The sequence below is a fragment of the Ictidomys tridecemlineatus genome, chromosome 7 (genome assembly GCF_052094955.1).
Source record: "Ictidomys tridecemlineatus isolate mIctTri1 chromosome 7, mIctTri1.hap1, whole genome shotgun sequence".
Lineage (NCBI taxonomy): Eukaryota > Metazoa > Chordata > Mammalia > Rodentia > Sciuridae > Ictidomys > Ictidomys tridecemlineatus.
The window spans coordinates 43,317,536-43,340,958 of NC_135483.1; the positions used below are offsets into that span (position 1 = coordinate 43,317,536).

Below are 23,423 nucleotides of genomic sequence, written 5' to 3' on the forward strand. Positions count from 1 at the left end.
GCACACTTTATCTCTAGGATTCTAAAACACTAAAGTCCTTATTTTGAGAATTTTCCTTCAATCATTTTATAATTTATTGTTCAGTGGAGAAATATTCAGCCCAGGTCTCATTTTCCATTATTTTATAATTTCTTTCTTTTTCTTTTTTTTTTGGAAAAGCTATTTTGGAAACATTGGACCTCTTGGACTGACCCTCTAGTCTTCTTATTATTTCTTTCCTGTTTTTCATTGCTTTGTGGAGATTTTTTTATACTTTTATACTGAAATCTTCCTCAGAGAATTTCATTTTTGCAATTGTACTGATAATTTCCAAGGGCTCCTTTGTGTGCTCTGAATGTCCTTTTTTAGAAAAGCATCCTGTCCTGAATTCATAAATGTGGTATAGCTAGCTTATTAGCTTTCTGAGGATACTGATGATTTTCTTTTGAAAGTTTTCCTCTGATCTCTGGAAAATATGTTTCCTCTGTTTCTTTCTTATGTTTGATTCGTTTGATTGTGTCCCCACACATTTCAGAGGGAAGACCAGCAAGGCTGACTGGGACCTCTGTGTGCATGGTGGGGATTGCCCACTCACAGCCTCCATCGTGGAGTGGACTGGCTGGGCCCATTTATCAGGGGACCCTGATCCAAGGTACCATAACATCTTTTCTCTTGGATTAATAGATTTTTTGGAATAGCCTCCCAACTGGAGGGCATGAGCCTAACTATCAATAATTTGGAAGCTGAGCATGCAAAAGAAGTATTATAGTATAGGTCTGGAATGTTCTCCTATGATTTATATGTTGAAGGCTTGGCCCCCAGCTGGTTGAATTACGGGGAAGTGGTGGAAAATTTAGGAGATGAGGTCTAGTTTTGGGAGGAAGTAGGTCTCTGAGGAATTGTCTTAAGGTTATATTTTGTTCCCATCCCGTCTCCTCTCATTCTCTTTGCTTCTCAGCTGCCAGGAGGTGAGCAGTTTTGTTCCACCACACTCCCTGCCTTGATGTTCTGCTTCAGCACAGACCCAAAATGACAGCACCAAGTGACCATGAACTGAAACCTCTGAAATGGTGAGCCAAAATAAATCTTTCTTCTTTGAGGTTGATTTTCTCAGGTGTTTTGTCATAGCGATGAAAAGCTAACTAACATAGGAGGTTTCAGGTCTACTGTTCAGTGGAGAACTATTCAGCCCAGGTCTCACTTTTTATTATTGTGCCCTGAGTCTCAATTGTGTCAGGTTTACATCTGCCTACCTCCTTGAGATAGTGCAGTTCCTGGGTTCTTTAGATTGAGGAGGGGGGATGATTATACAACTTCTAACAACATGTCTGTCCTTACTCTCAGTTGCATATGGCATGGCCAATTTTTGAGATTTTCTGTGATACCCACTACATTGCATTGGTTCTTATGACACGTGCTTAAGTTTCAGGTTTCCAAAATTTTATATCAGTTTCCAACAGATTCATCTTTCCAGTTTCAAGTTTCTGCTTCTCTGGCTCTTCTGTCCTTATTTTTGAGGGATAATGCTTTATATCCAAGTGCTTTTTTTAAAAAAATATTTTTTAGTTGTAGATGGACATAATATCTTTATTTTATTTTTATGTGATGCTCAGGATCGAACCCAGTCCCTCACATGTGCTAGACAACTAGCACTCCACCTCTGAGCTACAACCCCAACCCTCCAGGTGCTTTTAATGTCTTTTTTTGAAAGGATTAGGGATGGAGCAAAAGAAATCATATATGTTTGATCTCTAATCTTTAACTAAATCTCTATGGATTTTCATGAAGCATAAGAGAAACCAACTTTCTGACAACTTTGGTGGTCACAGGAATAAGTGATTATTTCTTTATGTTCAAACTACAAGAATAGAACGGTGTGAAGCTTTATGATCACTTTTAAATTAAAGCTTTTCTGTACTTCTATAACAGACAGCTATTGAGAAGAAGAATATAACTTCCAAGCCCAAAAAGAATCATTCATATCCCTGGATGGAGAAGAATTCTGGAAAAAAAAAAAAAAAGATCAGACTTGCAGATTCCATTACACAAAGGAAATCCACATGTAATTAAACTGAGTTCCCAGGAATGTAGTTTGTGAGAAAGAGAGGTTTATGTAAGAAGACAGGGGTCCTCCGGAGGGAAACTTCAGTATCACGTAATGATTATTCTTGTCGTTGGCTATTAGGTTCTTCCCAAAGACATGGAATTAAAGTGGCTCCTGCTTAGTCAATTTGCCAGGACAGATACAAAGATTGTTATAGGATGCCATCTGAAAATCTCACCTCTGTGGCATTCCAGCTGTACACATCCCTTCTCTCTGAAATTGCCATTTTTCACATGAATAGACACAGACATTTTGCCCAACACGGCATGTCTAACTCATTACCACAGGATGAATGATACTGGGTGATTCTGCACTGGGGCTGTGAGATAGAATAGATGACTTCTTCAAATTTGCTATATCTCAGTAAGTCTTTGTATCTCTAGGTTTCACAGATATTAAATCTCAAAGTAATGTTGATGCTGAAAGGGAAGCATATTATTATAACCCTAGGGATCTTAATGAAGCCTGCAGGTTACAGCCCTTCTCTATGCAGAACATCATGGAATCTTTCTTTACATCATAGACTGATGAGTTTTGGGGTACACTGGTTTAACCTCTCTTCTCCACACGTGTTCTCTTCTCTTTCTCAAATGTCTCCTACATACATATTATTGTTAGATTAATTTTTCTTAAACCGTGGTTTCATTATATTGCTCTGTTGTTAACAACTATTCATGACAATCTCTGGTAGAATTAAGTCTGAATGCATCTGGCTATTTTTAGATCTTTTCAAATCCCCAAAGCCAGTTAGATTGGTCACTTTGCTGTCTCAGGTCCTTACCTACTGACTGCTCCTCCAAAGGGCTCCCTGTACCTGGAATTCTCTTGCATTCATTCAGTGCCATATATTTAAATGAAGTTGTACCAAGTGGAGGGAGACAATGTAAAATTCCTGCCATCTGGAAACTCAAAGTCTAATGGGGGAGATGAATAAGTAAGGGGATGAATAAATTTGAATAGAGGATACCTTGGGGAGAACTTGCTAGAGAAGTGGGAGTCATGAAATTTTCTTTTTTGAGAGCAATAAAGGCTTCCAGAGAAAGTATTTTCCAGTGACCAAACAAGCTATGAGGAGTCAGCCAGAGGAGAGGTGGGTAAGATGGGATGAGTGAGGCTACTGATGGTTTTGGATCATCATTGTGCCATTCAAATTCATCCTATTGGCTCAGCTCATCTTTTATCCCCATAATGATTTCCACTGGCATCTTGATGGACATCCTTCGAAAAGGACAGCTTTGCTCTCTGTTTCACTGGTGTGGGCCAAGGTGCTCTCCTCACTTTGGTGCTGGGTAGCTAGCCAATAGGAAGTTGTAGCCTTGGGAAAGGAGACACAGCCCCTTTAGGCTGGGGTTAATTCATGTGCTTCTGGTTCATGAAAGATTTCATATTGGATGTTCTGATCACAAACCCAGAGTGGTACCTTTTAAAAAAATTTGCTTGTTTATGCATTTATTTAGAAACCTCCAAGAAGGAATATCACAAGTTTGGGGTGGGATTTGGGCATCTCTGGAAACCTTAGTCAAATAGCAGACAATAGCACTCTCCACACTGACATTAGACCTGCAATAGTTCCCCTTTGTTCAAGTTGGCTTTGAGCAAGAAATCTAGAAAATGAAAGGTTCATTCATCCTCTGGTTTCTTCTACTTTCCTTAAACTTTGTATTATTATCCTCCTCTCCAGTACGCACAGCTGATATGCAGCTGTTGGCAGCAATCACAGGAGTTCAAGGCTAGCCTGTGGCCTAACACAAAGAACAGTTGCTCATTAAACATTCATTGTGTGGTGATAAATGCACAGAACAAGTTTGCAGGAGAAATTAGAGAAGGAAACCAGAAGTGCAGGTGAAGGGGAGGGCGGAGGCTTTTTCAACCTCTTCTCAGGTGGCAAATGATTGATTCTAAAAAAAGGAGAATCCATTTTATTTCCAGAAAATCTAAACAAAAGAAACAACAAAAGAGGCGTCACATTCTCATTAGGAACATGAAATCAATTCCATTGTGCTTCAAGACATTCAGTTATCTTCTGCTCAAAGCTGAGGAGTTGGATTGTTGCTTTTCTAAAACTAATTGTTACATTTTGCCATTTGATATGAACTCACCCAACACAGCAAGAAGAGAGAATTTGTACTGTGAAGAATGGTGCACAGATCCATAGAAGGGTGCATCCCTGTGTTCATCAGCTGCACGAGCTCATTAAATTCAGGAATTATAGGCTTTTTTGTTAGAATTTGGTGGTGCTCACTCATTTTGACATTGTAAACACATGGTTGAAAATTTCACTATTTTTGGAGATGTCCTAATAATTATGTATCCATTAATTTGCTTACAAAAATTGGTCTTACAAAGCAGTCTATGATCAGCCTGTTCAAAAAACTTACTGTGTTGTTCTGCCCAATTTAGGATGCAAAAATGTAGGTAAGGCACATCCATAGGTTTAAAGGGACATAGCAGCTAAAATATGTTGCAAGAGCAAGAGTTTTGCCATGCCCTTCTCTAGCTTGCAAGGTATGAACAATAACTTTAGAAAGCACCAACTGTTGGTTAGAATTATTTTCATGTCTGCTTTACACATTTATTACACAGATTTCTCTTTAGCCTTTATTTTTACAGATATTATATCATTTTTATACTCAGTAAGACCTGTTGGTGGCACTGAATTTTGAAATCTTTCCTATTGTTTATTTTCTCCATATTCTAAAATAATTAGGGTTATTAAATTCTCAAGTCTCTCCAGTGTATCCTGGTTCACTTAATCGGTAATGTCCTTTCTCATGATTTCTATTCATTTTTTTGGAAGACAAGTCTAAATGTTGTAGAGAAACTCTATGAAATGGACTTTTATCCTTTGTCTGTATTTAATCTTTTACTTGTGCAAAACCCACTGGCAATTTCCCTCCCTTTTTCTATGATATTTATCATTTGGTACTATATAGCTTACTTTTGGTGTTGATTTCCTATTGATGTAATATATTTTAGACTCCTTAAGGATTGACATCATATTAAATGTATCTTAACATCATCCACATGTCTTTTAATGTCTTCTCCATCTATGAATTTTTAATGGATAATTTTTGAACAGATGATGGACAGGAAAAGAAAAAGTGAATGATTTTTTTTAAAAAAAAACAAATAATAAAGCAAGCACCCAGTGGAGGTCCTTGTTATTCCTTTTAAATCTATGAATTCTCAGTTTAGTTTTCACTAGTATGAGTACAATGACCATCAACTGATTTACCATAAACACAGAGTTACTAAAGAGACATCGTATTAAAACATTTAGTTGCCTTTCTTGACGTGTTTGCTCCTCGGTAGTTTCCATGGCACATTCCAGGGAATTCTGGAGAGACTGCAGCTGATTCAATGTCTCCTTCAACAGAAATCGAGTCACAAATTGTTCCAAATTGGAAGCTTCTTGATAGTCCTAGGGCAACAAAACAAAAGCAATCAGAAGTATGGGGGTGGGGCGGGGAATGGCTTTTCCTCTATGTACCCTTCAACCTGGGACTGATCCTGGAAAAGGAGGGGGAGAGAAGGGAAAAATGTGATGGCCTATCCACTTACCAGAAATTGCAAGAAAGAACCGCAGAAAAGGCTGGATTAGATCACTTCTCATTGCACCTGTTCCTAGATTAGGTAAAAGAAACAAACCAAACCAAACCAGAATAATTATGAAATAGACATTGGTAGAAAAGGGAAACAATAATCTATGAGAAGAAAAGATTGGAGCATGGTTGCCAGGGTTCCTTCCATGTTTTAGTTAAATGATGACCATGCCACAGTATTGTTTTTTTCTCTACTACCAACAAAAAAAGTCACCTTTCAGCAATTGGTTTAATTCCCTCTTGATGTATTTATTATGCTTAATCTGTATTATGATGAATCCAGAGGAAATGATGCTGGTTATTTTAAAATTCAGTATGTTAGTCTTAGAATATTCAAATGGTTTACTAAATCTCCTCATGTCCCTCTCAGTAATTTCACCTGAAGCTCATTTGCAACTATCTCAGCCAGGAAAGCATCATTCACTCCTGCAGCCCTGGGTCTACATGCAGATCACTGCGGTCTTAGTGGCAGTACTTGCTGAGTGAGCATTAATTCACAGGTAAGTGGGCACTGTGAATTGTATCAACATGTAAGTCTACCACTTTCTCAAGTCTCAGGGAGAACCAAAGAGGAAAACCTGGTTAGCAAGAATGAAATGGCAACATAACTGCTCTTTCAGTTCATGGGACCAGCCAGTGAAATCTGATTTTCTATTCTTCAGTGGGAATGGTATATATTCAAGTTCAGCCAAGGAAAAAGATTTATTTGGTTCTGTCCCTAAACAAAAAAAATTTCTTTCTTTCTTTCTATTTATTGATTTATTATGGCTCAAAGTTCAAAACTGAAAGGACTGACATGACAAGATAATGCTCTGAGTCTTGTTCCACCAGGGAAACACAGGGCATGGTTATAAATCCAAAAAAAACCCCAAACAAACAAACAAACAAAAAAACAACAATAAAAACAAACAACATTTAGTTATTTAACCTCTCCAGGTCTCAGCTTTCTCACTTGTAAATAGGCTAAGTACCTCCAGCATACAATCCAACTCAAAAATATCCTGTTTTCCTATTGACTCTAAATTATAAAGCATAAGAACATGGCCTATTGTATCAATTTTGGAATATGTTCTTTTAGCAAAGAAATCTAATGTCATAGGGAAATCTCATTTCTTTCTTAATTTGAAATAGAACAAGGTTTCAATCATCAGTCTCTCTTTAAGCCCTTTCTTTTCAGGTAAACAACGTCGAGATTTTTCTTATCTGCCCTATTAATAGCCTTATTTGAAAATTAGAAATTGAAGTGTCTTTAAATTCCATTTAAGAAAATAAACCATAAAACAAAATATTGCATGCCCTTAATTATAAGGATTTTTGATGAACTAAATCAAGTTAAAATATACAAAATACTAAAATTCATAGCTTACTATTACATAGCTTACTATTTATTGGTGATAAAAATTTCAAAAAATTACTTTTCAATGTATTTTCTGAAATCAAGGGAAATTTTACTAGAGATAGAAGATATGTTGCTAGAAAAGAGCCTGTGTTTGACTCTCCAGTTATTTCCCTTTTGCAAATGCATATCTTTAAAAGAAAATTTATTAAAATAAAAACAAAACATAATTGCATAGTCAGATATTATGCCAAACATTTGCATCTCAGCATACACTATGACTAATCCTGAGCAAATGGTAAAAAGTTTTATACTGGTTGATAGGCAGCTCTGAAAAGTGAAAGAAGCATACATCTACTGAACAATGAAGCATAGAGTTTGCTTTATTCTTTTTAAAAATGTTCAATATCTGCCATTGGCATGTCACAGCTGTAGAAAGTTAGCCAATTTAAAAACTTCTGTCACTGCAACTAGATTTTTGCTTCTTAGACCCAAAGGTCATGTCTTCAATGTCTGTATTCCTCATGGTGCCTTGAGTAGAACCTCATTCCATACCTGATTGTTTTGCAGATAAACTTCTGTCCTAGGAATTTATCACATTCCTATTGTGCTTTTAAAAATAAAGATTTTGATGCAAATATAGCCAGAGATTTAAGAAAAGTTACAATCAGATAACTGGCTACGCCATCATTGTGCTATGGAGCAAAACAGAAAATTATCATGACACTTTCTTCTCACATTGATAAGAGTTTATGCTCCCTACTTGTGACTCTCCAGATAACATTAAGAAGTACCGCATCCCCATTGGTAGACGTATTTGACAGAAATATGGATGCCTTGACATTGAGAGGGGGTGTTAGGTGGGGATAAGGCTCTGGAGGATTAAGTTTTTTGAATCACTTATAAAGGTTAGCTGCTATGTGCTGCCCCATGGTGATAAGGAGAAAAAAGCCTTGTTTTCTAATATTCTCACTTATCCTCCGAGGCTTAGCTCATGGCACCGTGTCTACTTCGCCTTTACTCTCCTGAACACTGTGAGACACAGTTCCTTTCCCTCCTGTGCACTCCTGTAATACTGCTTCCCTACCTAGGGCATAGGATTTGCCATTTTCTATTGTCACCTGTTGTTTACTTGTCCTTTCCCCCTCATTTTAGTTCAGTGCTTTAAGGGTAAAAGATTATGTCGTATTCATCTCCATCTCCAGAATGCCCAGAACAAAGTCTGGCGCGCAGCAGCTGCCTCATAAATGCTTAAAGAATATGTGAGGAACAGGAAACCATGTGGAGATGAAGGCACCGGAGGGAATGTCAAGCCCTGGGAGCTGGTCTTGCCCCTCACCAATCACCAGCTGTGCCCCTGCAGCTGGCCCTCGCTGTTTGCGATTGCTGCTGCTCAGCTTGCCTGGTCACATGGGCTCCACAATAAAGGGAAACACAGCTTTGCTCTTAGCAGACTGTTTGTCCTCATTTCATTTTCTGGACCATTTGCTGGTCTCCTTCCCTTCCCTTACTCTGGATCCCAAGCTCTGGGACTGCAGACGCAGGCGGCACAGATCCAATCTCCTTCCCTTCTTTCAGATATGCAGCAGATGTTCCTTTGGAAGGCAGTGGCGAAAGAAGCAGATGGAAAATTAAATAGATAGCAAGCTGGAAAATGTCAAAGCCTGGCCCTTTTTATTCTCAACAAATGTGTTGGTTGTGAAGATACAAAGAGAGATCTTTGCATTGCTAACTCCCCAGAAGATTGATATGTTGGTGTAAGACGCACGTTCCTTTGAGAGAATGGTAGAAAGGACATTTACTGGTCTAAGAAAGCACTAAAAAGCAATTGCACAGATGAAACACAATATCCAGATTCTGCCTTTATTTTTTTCTTTTTGCAGTTTATTCACTCGTGCCTGTGAGAAAGGATGTGGCCAAATGAAAGTTAACAGGGTATTTCTCAGATCTCAAGAGCATTTATTCAAGTCATTGAAAATTGTCAATCACATTTGACAGTTGATATATTGGTTAACAAAGTACCATTAATAATTCCACTTTTTTTGCCTGTGGAAAGCCAGAATGTAAACATTTCAATATTCACATTTCCTAAAGCATAGTACGTTGAAAATGAGGTTTCTTGTGGGGACTGCCTATGCATCTTAATTGTCAGATCATTTCTCAGAAAGCAAGCTCTGCCCATCTGGTTGATGGAAGATTGGAGATCTTAGTTATTAACCCGCTATGAATCATCTGAGTTAATTAGGAAAATCAGAGCATCAGACTTCCTTGTTTATGTTTGCCCTATTTGAAAATTAATCAAGTTGGCGACATCCGGTCTAGTGTCTAGTTTAAGAAGTCAGATACAATCACGTTTAGCAGGGGGCACTGCTTCTAAATGCCTTCTGATCCACACTCCTGCAGTTTTCACCAATCTTGTGTGAGGCTTCTGTGCTAGATTCCGAAACAGAAAAAAAACTCTGCAAAGATAACGTTATCTCTTTATCTTTTTCTATCCTTCCTCAAACTGTTACTTTTTTTTTTTTTAAATCTTAACTAAAAGCTTGCACACATTACCTATGTCCTACTTCTTTTAAATTATTCTTAGGTTTTCTTATTTTAAGTAGCACATTTTTTTTCTTTCTTTCTTTCTTTTCTTTTTTTTTTTTTTACATTTTTCTCCAATCTGGTAGAATACCTTATCAAATTTGATTTTAAAAAAGAAAAAAATAAAGAACAGGTCCATAACTATCTTAAAAATGGACAAAGCTTAATCCCAGATATGTCTTTGGATCTTAGATGGCAAAACAAGAGATCAAAATAATTTCAGACTACAGATTCTCAAGGATTAAGTGAACTAGAATCTCAAATTAGCGAGAGCATGAGCAAGGTTATAATTTTGGAATAAAGTATTATTAAACAATCAATATTTGAATTTTAGCTAAATATCCCATTGTTTGAAATCAGAAAATACCTAAGAGATGAGTTATATTATTTAAGATCTTTGTGAGCATTGTGAAATTCTCATCCCAAGGTTCTTAAGGATTTATTTTGTGTAGGCTTCTTTTCTCTGGCTCCTTCTGTTGCTGTCTCACACCAGGAGCTATGGCCCCTAGATGTCTTTTTCTAAAGAATGATTCCATTCTGCTATGAGGTAATCATCTTCAAACAAGTGGATCTTTAGGAAAATGGTCTCATGTGTAAGTACGGGGTCTTTCTTGGAATCAGCCCACACCTGGAGATTAACAGACAACAGGTGAAGACCCAGGTCACACTCACAGGTACTTAATAACAGTGCAGTAGTTAAGAATATGGGTCTGTGGATGGTCCACATTGAAGTTCTGATCTATACTATACTGTGTCACTTGACAGTGGTGTGAACTGAGAAATGAATGCTGTCCTCCTTATCTCCTGGTAGAGCACTTCATTTTCTAGATTCTTTACAAACTTCTTTCTCAGCTTCTGAGTCTACGCATCTTTCAACATCCCTATTTGCTGAACTGTAAGACTAGTTGTCATAAGCATGGTTTGAGGGGCAAATGCACCACGGCATGTGAAGCACACAGTGTGGCATCTCACTCACAGTTGTTGATACAAGTTTATTACTGCTATTAACATTATAGAGAAAGGATTTTACCAAGTGCAGTGAACAGATCTTTAGTTAGCATTCACAAGATCTGGGTTGGTTTGCTGTGAGAAGAGGTTACCTTGGCACTACCGGTAGGATAAATGCATAGTTGGTGTTCCACATGAGAGGCTTTCCACAGAAATTAATTTTCCCGAGTTCTCTCTCACATATATTTTCTACTATACATCTACTACCTTCCATTCTAAAAACTGTATACTGCTCATGTAATTATCGACTACTGTATTAAGGCTGTGACCCATGAATCCAGTCTTTGAGGAGTTAATCACATTTAAAATGTGGGGATCAACTGCAAAATTAATCAAAAAGTTTACCCATTCTTGATTTGCTGCTTATCCAAGATAGTATGTGGGATATAATTTACAAATCTAAACCACATCTTTTGTATTTTCTTTTGTCTTTAATAAAGGCTGTCCTCCATGTCTCCTGGCAGAGTACTTCATTTCCCAGACGCTTTCCAAAGTTCTTTCTTTGTCTCTGATTTATCCTTTTTCTTCCTTTCTCTACAGATCTTCAGATGTGTTAGCTGATATTTCCTCCTTTCTCCTCAAGTCTGAGTCTGGCATTATATCTAGGCCTGATCCTTTGTTCTGAATCACAGAAGTATAGAAACCAGATAAACAATAACAGGAGGATTGGGGAAGATGGGCATATTGGAAGGATAGTTTTGAAAATCCTGAAATCTTTACATAAAACTAGATAGAACATCTACAAAGAAAGCCCAAGAATAACAACTCCAACAGACAACAAAGCCAGTCGAGGAGTTATCATCAAACTCAAATTGTAGGTGTATAGAGAAAAAATCCCTGACTGCCACAAGATGGGCATTGCATGGTACCCTTGGATGGGTAGGAAGAAGTGAGGAGATGCAGTGGGATATGGCACAGTCTTAAGAACAAGAGAACTTCAAAGTAGCCAACAAATATTCACTAGAGTAACAGCGGCTAATTTGAGAACAGCAGCTGAAAGTGGGTAAATATAAAAAAAGGGAGAACACACAAATCCTGTGAGGCCAAAGGGGCTAGAGTCACGCCTAGCCTCGTTGAACTCTTGAAATCAGCTTCTCCAAACTTTGTGTTAGGAAGGACCCAAACTGAGGCGAATTGGCAGAGAGTGGAAGAAAATTGAGCAGAACAAGGTCACAAAAAAGACTAAAAAGTTTCTTCTCAGCAAAAGAAACAATCTGTGAGCTGAACAGAGAGCCTATATCCTGGGAGCAAATTTTTATCCCTCACACATCAGATAGAGCACTAATCTCTAGGGTATATAAAGAACTCAAAAAGCTAAGCACCAAAAAAACCCAAATAACCCAATCAATAAATGGGCCAAGGACCTGAACAGACACTTCTCAGAAGGGGATATACAATCAATCAACAAATATATGAAAAAAATGTTCATAATCTCTAGCAATTAGAGAAATGCAAATCAAAACTACCCTAAGATTTCATCTCACTCCAGTCAGAATGGCAGCTATCATGAATACAAACAACAATAAGTGTTGGTGAGGATGTGGGGAGAAAGGTACACTCATACACTGCTGGTGGGACTGCAAATTGGTGCATCCAATATGGAAAGCAGTATGGAGATTCCTTGGAAATATGGGAATGGAACCACCATTTGACCCAGCTATGCCTCTCCTCGGTCTATACCCCAAAGACTTAAAATCAGAATACTATAGGGACATAGTCACATCAATGTTTATAGCAGCACAATTCACAATAGCTAAACTGTGGAGGCAACCTAGATTCCCTTCAGTGGAGGAATGGTTAAAAAAAAATGTGGTATAAATACACAATGGAGTTTTACTCAGCAATAAAAGAGAATAAAATCATGGCATTTGCAGGTAAATGGATGGCGTTGGAGAGATAATGTTAAGTGAAGTTAGCCAATCCCTAAAAAACAAATACCAAATGTTTTATCTGATATAAGGAGGCTGATTCATAGTGGGGTTGGGCGGGGGAGCATGGGAGGAATAGATGAATTCTAGACAGGGAAGAGGAGTGGGAGGGAAAGGAAGGGGGCAGGGGGTTAGCAAAGATGGTGGAATATGATAGACATCATTATGCAAAGTACATGTATGAAGACATAAATTGGTGTCTACATGCTTTAAATACAACCAGAGATATGAAACACTGTGCTGTGTATGTGTAATAAAAATTGTAATGCATTCCGCTGTCATTTATTTTTTTAAAAAATCAATAAAAAAAAAAAAGGAAAGAAGACTCAGATAAAAAGTGGAGAGAGCCTGGAAACCTCAGAGGGAAAACCGTCATATTCTTCACTACTAGGAAACTCCCACTTTGTGAAGTTAGAAACACAATTCTGAACACAACCACCTTTGAAAAAAAAAATAAAGGAAAATAACAATAATAGCAATAATAATAATACAATAAAATGAATGACAGAAAATTACTAAGGTCAAATTCCATACACTGTTGTAATAAGAAAAAGGAAAGCAAGGAACAAGATATCATCCCTGCAGAGTACTCAAAGACAGCCCACAGATCAGATCAAAGGGTGACCAAGTATTTATAAAAGAGGTAAAAGACCTGAAGAAAAAAAATTTTAAAAAATGGAAAAAGCAACATATATCAAAGTTAGACTTGAGGTGATAGAATTCAGGAAAGAATTAGAAATAGAAGATAAAATATGATTTCATTAAATTGAAATAAGAAGGAACTCAGAAACATAGATAATGCCTTAATAAAAAGGAAACATTTTTTAAATAAAAAAATAATGCAGAAACAAAGGAATCTGAGAGGTAATGACAAACGTTGAAGGTAGACAAAGCATATCCAACTTACTTATAACAGAATTCCTGGGACAGTGTAGAAACTCACGAAGGAAAAGAACAAACACTAGAATTTATTATTTAAGAACGTTCTCCTGAAACAAAAAGACTTGATACTAAACATTGAAAGCACACCATCTATACAGAAAAATAAATTCAGAACAAACACTTTAGGACATATTTTAATAAAAATTATTGGACAATATAAAAGCTAGGTGTGGTGGCACACACCTGTGATCCCAGCGACTCAGCAGCCTGAGGCAGGAGGATTGTAAGTTCAAAGCCAGCCTCAGCAATGGCAAAGCACTGGGTAACTCAGTGAGACCCTGTCTCTAAATAAAATACCAAAAGGGCTGGGGATATGGCTCAGTGGTCAAGTGCCCCTGAGTTCAATCCCTGGTACCAAAAGAAAAAAAAAAAAAAGACAATGTAAAAATTCTTTGTGCACTTAGACATACAAAGGGGACTAAACACAAAACAAAACAACTAGATTCTGTAACTTTCCAGAGGCAACACTGTTATGTTAGAAGAAAATGTAGTTCACAATTTAAGATATTTAAAATAAAATGGATCCTTGTATTTTCCTATCAGTAACATCCAACTTTTAAGATCAAAGTCCTCTTTCATCCCTACAATTGTCAACACTCAACAGCTCAGGCAACATTGTTTCCCTAAGCCCTTCTCACAAATCCATCAGAAAATGAGCTCAGGGTGGTCTGGTGGTGCATACCCGTAATCCCAGTGACTGGGAAGGCTGAGGCAGGAGGATTGCAAGTTTGAGCCAATCTCAGCATCTTGGTGCAACCCTTAGCAATGTAGTGAGATCTTTCTTAAGGGGAAAAAAAAAAGATTGGAGATGTAGCTCAGGGGTAAAACTCCCCTGGCTTCAATCCCCAGTACAGGGTAAGAAAGAAAAAAAGCTTCAGAAAGCCAAAATGACCAGAGAGACTACAATGTAAAGACTAATAACCTAGGTGGTAAGTACAGGCAGACTTTCTGTAGAAGCCTAGATAGCACACATTCTGAACTTTGTGAACAGAGGTCATACCTCTTGCTATTGGAGTATGAAAGGAGCCATACTCCAATAGCAATTTATAAATTTTTGTTTATAAATTATTCATAAACGAGAGAGTGTTCTGTGTTCATAGATCATATAAAAGACAGGATTAGAATTTGGTCAATAGCTAGAGTTGGCTGGCCCCGGAGCCAGGCCTTGAGCTTCAAAGACTACCAACATCAAAGACAACCGATACTATGTGATTCCTGATGAGAAAACACTCTTCCACATACAGTTCTATGAAATAAACCTCCAGATTCAGCTTGGAATTTGCGGTAAGAACAGAATTCAGAAGACCATGCTGAATTGTACCATCAGCAGAGATCAGCAAGGTCAAAAGTGTGAGCATTTTTGTGAATTCTGCTACAGACAAATTATATAAATCAATAAAGTGAATCGTGGTAGTAAGCTGAAGATTAAAAGAGTTGTAACAGATATAAAAATAGGTACAACTCTAATTTTTAGTAATAGGCATCTGTGTGATAAAACCATAATGAAATGCAAGGAATTGATTAGTTCAAGGATCAGAAGATGAGGGCCAGAGTACACAGGACTTCTGCGGTGACTGATTGTTTTGGTTTCTTGACTCAGTGGTAGTTTAAAGAATATTTGTTTAATAATCATTAGGTTCTACTTTTGGTTTGTATGCCTTTCTTCATTTTTGTCTTTCTTTACGATATAAATGTTAAGATATATGCATGAACCAGTCTGGTAGAAATAGACCGTCTTCATATGTTTGAGAAGCTGTGGGTGTAGTCAGATATAGGCGCTAAAATACAGGACTCTTTGGCAGGCAGTAGGAAGAGAAAATCTGTAAATATTTCTAAATTAGTAATTTTCATCACCTTCCATATACAATTTCCTCAGCTGCTCCCCTGTATTCCTCTGGAGCGTAACCCAAAATGAAAGTTACATTTTTCTTTATAAGAGCACAGAGCCATATTCACACATAAATTGGACTCAATTTATGTTTGTTGATTTGGGTAATAAAATATCACCAAAGTTTCTTCCCCATAAATATGTGTTTCCCACCATATTGCACATTTTTCTTCGAGTATTGTCTTTAAGCTCCTGGAAGAGATATAAGACAGTTGAAGCAAATGATACCCCGAGGATAACAGTTCCTTGTAATTGGACTCCCTCTTAAACAGTATTGTGTCAGATGGTTAGTTCTATTTTAACCACATTTCTATAAAATGTTGAGTCGATATAACCATGTTACTGAATTTTTCTGGGATAAACACATTTTTAAAATATCATATCAATCAATGCTTTCAAAGACAAATGATTCTTCTCTTTGATCCAAACAAATTCTGTAAGAAAAAAAATGAGCACTAAAATATTATAAGCCTTCTCAAATATCATAGTGCATGGGAAATAATAGAAAATAAATAAATGAGCACTGACACATTTAGGATTTAATTTGCCCTTGTGGCCCATCTATGAATATAATACCAGTGTAGTCAAGTAACATTTTATTCAGGAAAAAATGTCCCTCGGAATAGATAACTTTCTTAGAATAATAAATAGTCAAAAAGAGTTTTTATAAACAACAAAATAGTGAAGTTTTCATCAACATAAAAACACTGTTAGGTGCAACCATTATTTTGGTATTTTGTATACCACTTGTATATGGTCTATTGAACTAGAAAACAAAATTCAGTATTAGAAAGTCAGGGCATCCAAATTTCTAAGGCAATCAGCAAGAAGGAACCACTGCATATAAAATCCTCATCTTGGAAATGAGGTACAAACAGATACTTGCTCAGGATACTTAACAAGTGCATTGGCTCAGGATCAGGCTAGATAAGTATACAGGTCTCCTTTTTCTGCTGCCTCTTGTCTAAATGTGTTTAAAACACAAAAACAACAGCTTCTTGATCATTCCAAGGTCGACTTTAAACATCTCCAGAGGAACAGCAGGTTCCAATCCCAAGAGGCTGTGAGGGCCATGATTATAAAACTGTCCCCTAAGGGCCCCGCAGCAAGAGAAGATTTTCAGGGCTGCAAACTAGCAATTTAAAAAGGAAGGGAGACATCATCTAGATTGCAGCTGAATTTCTATTTAAGCTGAGAGTAGCAAAAAGGCAGCACGATTTCTATAAACCAGTTTTTCTTGAACAGGAAGACTTAAATCATATCAGCCTCAGAAGGTTTTTCCTCAGAAAAGTTATGACTTAGGCAAAGATTTATCAAAGCCTGTGCTGGAAGGAATATCTCCAGACTGCCAGTTATTTCCTTATAAATTTACCTTCTACTTTCATATTTGAACAAGGCATTCTGTTTTCTGTATGGAATCAAGCACTCAAAAACAAGAGGATTGAAAGGTAAACTGCAAATTCTAAAAGAAACAAATATAAGTTATAACCTTGCTATCCATCAGTCTGTTTTTCGTCATTGAAATCAAAACATTCAAAGATTTAGAATGATTAAAGCACATTTATGTTATTGAAAAAAAATCATGAAACTGATGGAACAAAATTAATTCTCTTATTTTATAAACAACAAAAAGCAAATTTCAAGTAGGCACTTCATGCTCCAGGCTTGGGGTACTATGGAAGTGAAAAAGACTACAAGACAGTGATGAAACCCTGATAGGGGTCTTGATTATTTCTTACAAAAGTATTCATTTTAATCAGAAGCTCAGATTTTGTTCCTTTGCCATGGCAACGAATGTAGAATTCTATACCTGGAAGGTTACAGTGATAATCTTCATTTTTCTTGGAAGAGGCCTGTGGTAATAGTTGGTGATTGGACTGGAATGAATTAATTTGAGTATTTCTGAATAATAATTTTTATCTTCCTAGAGAATGAAATTTTATGTGGGGTGATAGGCTTGACAATTAACTTCTAGTGTGACTTCAGACAACCTCATCTGTGTTTGTGATGCCCTTGTCTTTTTTTTTTTTTTTTTTTTTTTTAGTACTAGGGCTTGAACCAGGGCCTTGAACACACTAAGCAAAGGCTAGGGTAAGCCACACCCCAGTTCTCTTTCTATTTTATTTGAGACAGAGTATCACTAAGATGCCCAGATTGGTCTCAAACTTGTGATCCACCTTACCTCTAACTCCTGAGTATCTGGAATTTCTAGCGGCATCACCATGCCTGGCCCCGCATCAGATTATAAGGCAGCAACAATACACTCACCAGATACAGAGCAGTTTCTGGCACCATGTTCTTGGACTTCCTCGTCTCTACAACCATGAACCAAATAAACCCTAAATCTTCAGTAGTTAACTAGATTCAGGTATTTTCCTGTAGCAACAGAAACTTATTGAGTAAGTATCAATTAGAAAATACCATGATTGTAAATTTTTTAACTAGAATTTTAGTTCTTTTCCTTAACAAGAATATTTGCTTTTTTAAAAAGTATAAAGACTGGACTCTTAAAGACTGAAAAACCATTAAAACTAAAAGAACTGCATCTTTAAAGGTGAATTTCCCAGGATTCTTAATTTTTTCCCCATGTTCCTCAAATCACATTCTGATATATTGTAGGGACTTGTGCCAGAAATTGGAGGTGCCTTGACTTCCTTAACAAGATCCCTGAAGTTCAAGAAATAAAACCAAGATCAGTAAGTGGGAGGCCATCAAATTAAAATTCTTATGCATAGCAAAGGAAGCAACCTGGGGGTGAAGAGACAGCCTACAGAATGGGAGATCTTTGTCAGCTGCTACTTCAATAGGAAATTAATATCCAGAATATATGAAGAACTCAAAAAGTCTAACACCAAAAAAAATCAAAAATCCAATCAGCAAATGGGCAAAAGAACTAGACAGATATTTCTTAAAAGAAGAACTCAAATACTCAACAAATATATGAACAAATATTCAACATCTCTATCAATCAGGGAAATACAAATCAAAACCATACTAAGATTTTATCTCACTGCAGTCAGAATGGTAATTATCAAGAATACAAATAATAAATGCTGGCAAGGATGTTTGGGCCAAGATACACTTATACATTGTTGGTGGGACTGTAAATTAATACAACCACTCTGAAAAACGTATGGAGATTTCTCAAAAGACCAGGAATGGAACCACCATATGACCCAGCTATGCCCTCATTGGTATTTAACCAAAAGAACTAAAATCAACATATTATAGCGATACAGACACATCAATGTAGCACAATTCACAAAGCCAAATTATGAAACCAGCAGACCTAGCTGCAAACTCCCAGATCTGGGTTTCTAGTTTTCATTGGTTCCCATCAATAGATGACTGGATTAAGAAAATGTGGTATATACATAATGGAGTTTTACTCAGCCAAAAAGAAGAATGGAATTATGGCACCTGTTGGTAAGTGGATGGAACTGCAGTTCATCATATTGAGTGAAATAAGCCAGATTCAGAAAATCAAGGGTCAAATATTTTCTCTCATAAAATAAGGGGAAAAGCCAGGGAGTGTTGAATATCATTAAAGATATCGGAAAGATCAGTGGTACAGAAGAAGCAGATTGAGAGGGAGGGAGGAAGGACTGGAAAAGGAGGAGATGACGAATTAATTTAACAAAAAATCACGCTATGTGCATATATAAACATACCACAGGAGATCTCATGGGGGACAGAGGGGAGCAAGATGGCAGATTAGAGAGAGGCAACATTCCTCCTAGCTCAGCTACCCAGAACTCAGGCAGTGGGAATACTGCTTCTCCTAAAGGCTTAGGGTGAAAAATCCTGAGACTGGAGGGGCAGTCTGCTCTAGCCGAATCAGAGACTGACTCATTGAATGGACCTTAAAAAACTTGCCGTGAGTTTATTAATTATCTGGGAGGAGCTTATCCAGGACCATCTTGGGACTGCAGCATGGTGGAACCAATGAAAACTAGAAACCCAGATCTGCATGGGCCTGAATGAGCCTAGCAAGGACTTGGCTTGGCCAAGCATACCTGTGGAAAGTCAAAAACTGGGAGCATTTCACCTCAGAGAACACAGCTTAGAGAAGATGGAAAGAACCCAGCTCTCCCCAGCCCTGGTGAGTCTTGTGGCTTGAGGGGATTGATGGGGCAAGCTATAGTGGGTTAGAAGGTTGGAAAGAAGGGTGTGAGGGCACTTGGTTTGAAGTGGCACCCCCTTTCTCCACAGAAAAGACTTAACTGGGCTTCTCTAGAAATCTTCATCCAGACTGATTTTAGGACTGTCAGCAAAAGAGTCTCTGCAAAAGAGTTCAATGTAAATAAACTTCCAATTTTCGTGTCGCCCTGTTTTACTTGGCCACTGGCTAAGAAGATACCAGCACTCCAGGTGCTGGACACCCCTTTACTAGTTTTTCACAAACATATCCAGTATAGTACTTTGAAGAAATGTGCAAACAAGGCCTCTGACCTTGAGCTGGGCTTCACAGAGATATCTACATTTTTAAGAGAAGTTACCAACTGGGCTCCATGGTAACAGCTGGCAGGTGGAGAATCAAAAGGGGAGAAGAAGCTATCCCCTTCTCAGGTGTTGTCCTTGAAGGGTTAACATGTCCAGAACAGTGAAAGAAAAAGCTGCTTTTATGTGAATTTTTGCAGACTGTGAACTTCTGAGCCCCTCCCCTTACATGCTGGGTATAAAACTCTAAAACTACCTGACCTAGAGGTTCAGGGGATTAATTGATTACAGCAAAAGGTCTGCCCTCTGAACCTGGCTGCAGCCAAATAAAACTGTTTCCTGCTTTCTTTGGTGCCTTGCCTCATTTGTCCCTACAACAGGTTTTCAGCTTGGCGAGCCAGCTGGTCCAGCACCCATGGGTTCCCAGAGCCCACTGCATTCCAGCCTCCAACCCAGATTCCCCTAAGTCCAGCCTCCCAGTCCCCAAGGCTCTCAAACCCTGTTCCCTCACCCAGCCCAACACTCGGCCTAGCAGGACTGCAGCTTCACCACCGCCCTGCATGCCAGGCCACAGCTTTGCCACTAGGCTTGCCCAGGCTGGCCTAGAACACAGCTTCACAGATGCTGCTCACTCCTCACCCCCAACCCCGCCCCAGCCTGGCCCACCCACACTAATCTCCCAAGAAGGGAAATTGGAAAGTTTTAAACCCTAACTTCAACTTTAATGTGAGTAACACATTAAAAAAGAAGGACTCGACAACCCACAGCCCAAACTCCCACACTAAGATCATACCTCAAGAAGAAATGAAAAGAGAATCAGTCAGGTACAGACAGTGAACACATATACTAACTATTTTGTCCACCATAATGGAAACAACTCTTTAATTTCTTAATATTTCATCAGGATTTCTTCTCCTCCTCCTCCTCCTTCTCCTTCTTATTACTTTCTTTTGTTTTGCTTTTTGTTTTTGGATTTCTAAATGGCTTTTTGTTTTATATATGTGTGTGTGTGTGTGTGTGTGTGTGTGTGTGTGTTTCTTTCCCCATTTCTAGACTTATTTTTTTTGAAGGTGTTATTTTCCCATGCTTTGCCACTACTCTATCTCCCTTCTCTCTCTCTTTTTTGATTGCTGACACCCCAATTCCATTCTATCTCTCTCTTTATATTCTTCTATTTTTCTTCCCCTTTCACATTAACAACCTATCCTAAGTTACCACTACATCTGCCCCACTCACCCTTTGAAATTGCAAATACTCTTCTACCCTCCTATCTTCTTTCCTCATATTCAACTCTATCCTTAACACCTCTTAATACTAATTGACGTATATAATGTCTGCCCCTACCACCAATGTTACAGCAATAATAAACATGGCAGAAATCACAGACAATATCAATTATTTGATTTTAAGCCAGACATGATGCATGATTGTTTACTGTTTTTACTGATGGAAATTGTTGATCCTACTATTTCAACATGTTGTACCATTAAAATAGGAACTAAGGACATAGTCTACTACATTATTGTTTGCATGCAGTATTGTTATCGCTGTACTCTCTCCCACACCCCCACAATCTGTGAGATGCTAGTAACATAGGGGGACGCTATAAACTCATAAGGTAGACACTCTATAGCATCAGATCCATCCAGGTAGATGGATAGCCACACAAAAAATATGAAAAAGCAAGGGAACAAATCATCCCAAACAGCACAGGATACCTCAACAGTAGACTCCATTGACACCATAGTGGAGGAATTGTCAGAGATAGAATTCAGAAAGTTCACAACTAAAATGATTTGTGAGATAAAAGATGACATAAGAAATGAAATCAGAGAGAAAATACAAGCAGTGAAAGATCATTTCAATAAAGAGACAGAAATCCTGAAGAAGAATCAGTCAGAAATCCTTGAAATGAAGGAATCAACAAACCAAATTAAAAATTTATTGGAAAGGGGCTGGGGAAATAGCTCAATTGGTAGAGTACTTGCCTTGCATGCACAAGGGCCTGGGTTCAATCCCCAGCACCAAAAAAAAAAAAAAAAATTTCATTGGAAAGCATCACCAACAGACTAGGTCACTTGGAAGACAGAATTTCAGGCAATAAAGACAAAATATATAATCTTGAGAATAAAGTTGATCATGGAGAAAAGACATTAAGAGATCATGAACAGAACTTCCAAGAAATATGGGATAACATGAAATACCAAACTTAAAGATTTATCAGGATAGATGAAGGCTCAGAGATTCGGAGATGTAAGCCAAAATAATGCACAATCTTTTCAATGAAATAATATCAGAAAATTTCTCAAATCTAAAGAGTGAAATGGAAAAATCAAATACAGAAGGCTTACTGGACCCCAAATATACAAAATTACAAAAGACTCACACCAAGGCACATTATTATGAAAATTCCTAACATACAGAATAAGGATAGGATTACAAATAAAAAAAAGTGACAAATCACCTTTAGAGGGAAATCAATCTGATCTCAAAGCTAGCAGGTCTTGGAACAATGTATACCAAGCTCTGAAAGAAAATGGATGCCAGCTAAGAAAACTATACCCAGCAAAATTAAGCTTCAGAATTGATGATAAAAGAAAAACATTCCATGATAAACAAAAGTTAAAAGAATTAACAACTAGATAGCCTGCACTAAAAAACATCCTTAATAAATTATTCCTCGAAGAGGAAATGAAAAATAAAACTGAAAAACAGAAAAGGAGAAACTACACTAGAAAAATAGTCAATCAAAGGAGAAACTAATTCAAATTAAAAACCAGAAATAAATAAAAATGACAGGGACTAAAAACCATGTCTCATTAATAACATTGGATATAATGACATAAACTCATCAATCAAAAGACATAGACTGCCAGATTGGATTAAAAAACAGGACCCAACAACATGCTCTCTCCAAGACACTCACCTCATATGCAAAGACATCCACAGACTAAAGGTAAAAGGATGAGGGGGAAACATATCATTCACATGGATCTTGTAAACAAGCAGGGATTTCTATTTTCATATCAAATAAAGTGGACTTCAAGCAAAAGTTAATCAGAAGAGACTAAGAAGGTCATTCAGACTGCTCCAGGGAATTATACATCAACAAGACATATCATAACTATTTATGCCCCAAACAATGGAGCATCTACAGACATCAAACAAACCCTTCTCAATTTCAAGAATAGAACAGATCCCAACACAATAATACTGTGTGACTTTAACATGTCTCTCTAATCACTAGATCAAACTTCCAAAAAAAAAACTAAATAAAGAAGATATAGAACTAAGAATATAATTAATAATGTAGACTTTCTAGACATATAGAATATTTCATCCATCAATGACTGAATACATTTCTTCTCAGAACCACACCGATCTTTTTCTAAAATAGACCATATCTTAGGCAACAAAGCAACTCTTAGAAGATATTAAAAAAAAAGAGATAATACATTGCATTCTATCTGATCATCATGGAATGAAAATAGAAATCAATGATACAATAAAAAATAGAAGCAACTCTAACACCTGAGTAATATGCTATTGAATGACCAATGGATAGTAGATTAAATCAGGGATTAAATAAAAAAAATACTTAGAGGTAAAT

The 23,423-nt window shown here is 37.4% G+C and overlaps 1 protein-coding gene across 1 annotated transcript in view; it reads right to left on the reverse strand.

The window, feature by feature from the left end:
• The window catches only part of Necab1 (N-terminal EF-hand calcium binding protein 1), a 151,988-nt gene that overhangs the window by 30,687 nt on the left and 97,878 nt on the right, over nt 1–23,423 (reverse strand). The window contains exon 6 of the mRNA XM_005328640.5: nt 5,368–5,504. Coding sequence (XP_005328697.1) covers nt 5,368–5,504 — 137 coding nt within the window. The remainder of the gene's footprint in view (nt 1–5,367; nt 5,505–23,423) is intronic.